Here is a 3114-nt window from a genome sequence, read left to right on the forward strand (position 1 = left end):
AAGATACCTCTTTATTTTATACAGATGAATATGTAAGAAATAATTAATTAATTAATTACTGTTATACGGGGCGTTCTTACCCACTTCTAGCTACCAAGTATTATTTTTTGGCAAGGCAGATGCATTATGTAAAGTTTATTGGTTACATAATAGCTTAGTTACTAGTTACTACGACGACCAGTATTTGCATGTTTATTTTGATTAGTCTTCTCATTAATCTCACCAACCCAATGAAAATAGAATATTATTGGCTATTAAGTGTAGCAGTCACTTTCCGATACGGGTTCAATAAAGTCCATTTGCAATATAATTGATAGAAGTTTAAAAAGGTTAGTGGGTTGAACTGAAGAAACTATCAGGAAAAAGAGAGGAGAAAAGAAGGGAAAGTGTGGTTGGTGCACAAACCCTTAAATCTTTTATAGCTATATAAACCCAAGATATATGAGCACAATTCAGTCAGAAGTTTGTTTTCCCTTCCATTCTAAACAAATAAAAAACTTATAAATTTGTGCTGAGCGAATCACTAGAATGGGTAGCCTCTCACTTGAAATGGTACGTACTGTTCATTACATGCACAAACAACTCACTTTGTTGAAGTTGTACGATCTCCTCGTTTAGAATTTTACATATCGTCTTTAGCTATTAAACATATTTTTATTTACTCAATTATATCTTATATTGAGTTATGATGCTTGACAGGATTTTGAGCCGTCAGCCATAACACCGAGAGGTTTAGCGCGGCGAAGTTTGTTTCCTCCTGGGGACAACAAGAAACCGAAAGTGGCACAACCAACAGGTCCAAGGAAGAATTTGCAACTTGAGGTGATGGAGCCTGGCTTGAGGAAAGATGGTCCCTCCTTGGACTCTATCTTGGTTAATTATTTAGACACACTTACACAACGGGTCAATTTTCATTTAGGTAAATCAAAAAAATATCATTGCCTTCACTCTTTGCAACCAAGTATATTACCCACTCAATAAGATGATTAAATGATCAACTCTTTTTCTTCTTATTTTTATTAGGTTATCCAGTGAACATATGCTATGATCACTATGCAAATTTAGCTCGACTTTTGCAATTTCACCTAAATAATTGTGGTGATCCATTCATGAAGAACACTGTCGATTTCCACTCAAAAGACTTCGAAATGGCTGTTTTGGATTGGTTTGCACAATTATGGGAAATTGAAAAGGACCAATATTGGGGTTATGTAACTAATGGCGGTACAGAAGGCAATCTCCATGGTATTTTGATAGGGTAAGTACAATCAGCTCCATAGCTATCATAATTAAGTGACTAATTGCGAGAATTTGATATAGTATGTTACACGAGTACAAAATTAATATAGCAATAAAATACATTGTTTTCGTGCTCTTAAATTTTTTTACATTATTTACGCAGGAGAGAGCTACTTCCCGATGGAATATTATATGCATCAAAAGACTCTCATTACTCGGTCTTTAAAGCTGCAAGAATGTATAGAATGGATTTGGAAATGATCAACACATCAGTAAATGGAGAGATGGATTATTCTGATTTAAGAGCAAAGTTGCTTCAAAATAAGGACAAACCAGCAATTATAAATGTGACTATTGGTATACATTTACTCCAACCTCTATGTATTCTTTTTTTTTTTTTTCTTTTATGTACTTCGTCCTCTTACAAGTTTACCCTTAATGATTTTTTTTTTAAATTGTAGGAACTACCTTCAAAGGAGCTATTGATGACCTTGATGTTATACTTGAAGTACTCAAAGATTGTGGCTATTCACAAGATATGTTTTACATCCACTGTGATGCAGCACTATGTGGTCTTATGGTCCCCTTTATAAACAATGTGAGTTTTGCATCTTACTTCCAATAACTTTTTACTAATCCAATGAGCGACATTCTAATTAATTATTGGTTATCCAATTTGAACAGATGATTAGTTTCAAGAAGCCAATTGGAAGTGTCACAATTTCTGGTCACAAGTTCTTAGGATGTCCAATGCCATGTGGTGTCCAAATAACAAGAAAAAGCAACATCAATAATCTCTCAAGAAATGTGGAGTACATTGCTTCTGTCGATGCCACTATTTCTGGTAGCCGTAACGGTTTAACTCCAATTTTTTTATGGTATAGTTTGAGCGCTAAAGGTCACATTGGCCTGAAAAATGATGTTAAAAGATGCCTCGACAATGCTAGATATTTGAAAGATCGTCTACAACAAGCAGGGGTAAGTGCCATGCTAAATGAGCTTAGCATCGTAGTTGTGCTTGAAAGGCCTCGTGACCTAGAATTTGTCCGTCGTTGGCAACTTTCATGTGTCAAAGATATGGCACATGTTATTGTGATGCCAGGTATCACCCGAGAAATGCTTGACATTTTCATCGGTGAACTAGTGCAACAAAGGAAACAATGGTATCAAGGTGGTGAAGTTGAGCCTCCTTGTATTGCAGATGATGTTGGTGCTCAAAATTGCTCATGCTCTTATCATAAGATTGATGACATCAGTCCTTAGAAGGCCAAGAAGAAAAGATCATCTGCAAATTGAAATTGCAATTTTAGAGATCTAATTTGTTTGTTTTCCATAGTGATGACGTTTATTGATTCTTTATGACTTCATTTTTTTCCTCACATTGAAAGTGAATTGTATACCTGATTGTACTACTGGACGACATAATTGTAATACATAATTTTTAATTAAAAAAAAAATTACAGTCTTCTTTATGATCTTTGTGTAGCATTAATTTAATTTACTTTTATTATTTGTGATCGAAATAAGATTATACATGATGAAAACTGGGATAAGCTCATGCATATACTCACATAGGCGGATGTCGTGTGATAGCTACTAGACTCGGAAAATAGAAAAGACAAAGAAGTTATATAAAATTCTGATACCATTGTAATACAATTATGAATCAAATTTAATAAAATTCTCTTTTTTTTTTGGTGCTTAGAAGAGAGAATTTATTCAAATCAATGAAGAGTTCATTACATACAAGGACTAGACGTGTAGTTCCATTTAATTGAATGTCTTTTAAAAAAGCATGTAAAATAAAAGGGGGAGGGGAATCAAATGTTAAGACATTGCTTGGCACTCTTTGATTTTGTTGCTTGCCAAAGACCA

General features: G+C 34.2%; 1 protein-coding gene across 1 annotated transcript; it reads left to right on the top strand.

Moving 5' to 3' along the window:
• The first annotated feature begins 290 nt into the window (after positions 1–290).
• On the top strand, positions 291–2711 carry LOC107879725 (histidine decarboxylase). The gene is made up of 6 exons (XM_016726676.2): positions 291–552; positions 700–919; positions 1024–1258; positions 1403–1596; positions 1701–1837; positions 1924–2711. Exons 1-6 carry the CDS (start codon positions 529–531, stop codon positions 2500–2502), a joined length of 1389 nt encoding a protein of 462 aa, XP_016582162.1. The 5' UTR covers positions 291–528; the 3' UTR covers positions 2503–2711.
• The last annotated feature ends 403 nt before the right edge of the window (positions 2712–3114 follow it).

Source organism: Capsicum annuum, chromosome 8, assembly GCF_002878395.1.
Source record: "Capsicum annuum cultivar UCD-10X-F1 chromosome 8, UCD10Xv1.1, whole genome shotgun sequence".
Classification (NCBI taxonomy): Eukaryota; Viridiplantae; Streptophyta; class Magnoliopsida; order Solanales; family Solanaceae; genus Capsicum; species Capsicum annuum.

Coding starts and splice junctions, on each gene's coding strand:
- LOC107879725 (XM_016726676.2), top strand. CDS start 529: ATGGGTAGCCTCTCACTTGAAATG. Junction 1,259..1,402: donor CTCCATGGTATTTTGATAGG/GTAAGTACAATC, acceptor TTATTTACGCAG/GAGAGAGCTACTTCCCGATG. Junction 1,838..1,923: donor TGGTCCCCTTTATAAACAAT/GTGAGTTTTGCA, acceptor CAATTTGAACAG/ATGATTAGTTTCAAGAAGCC.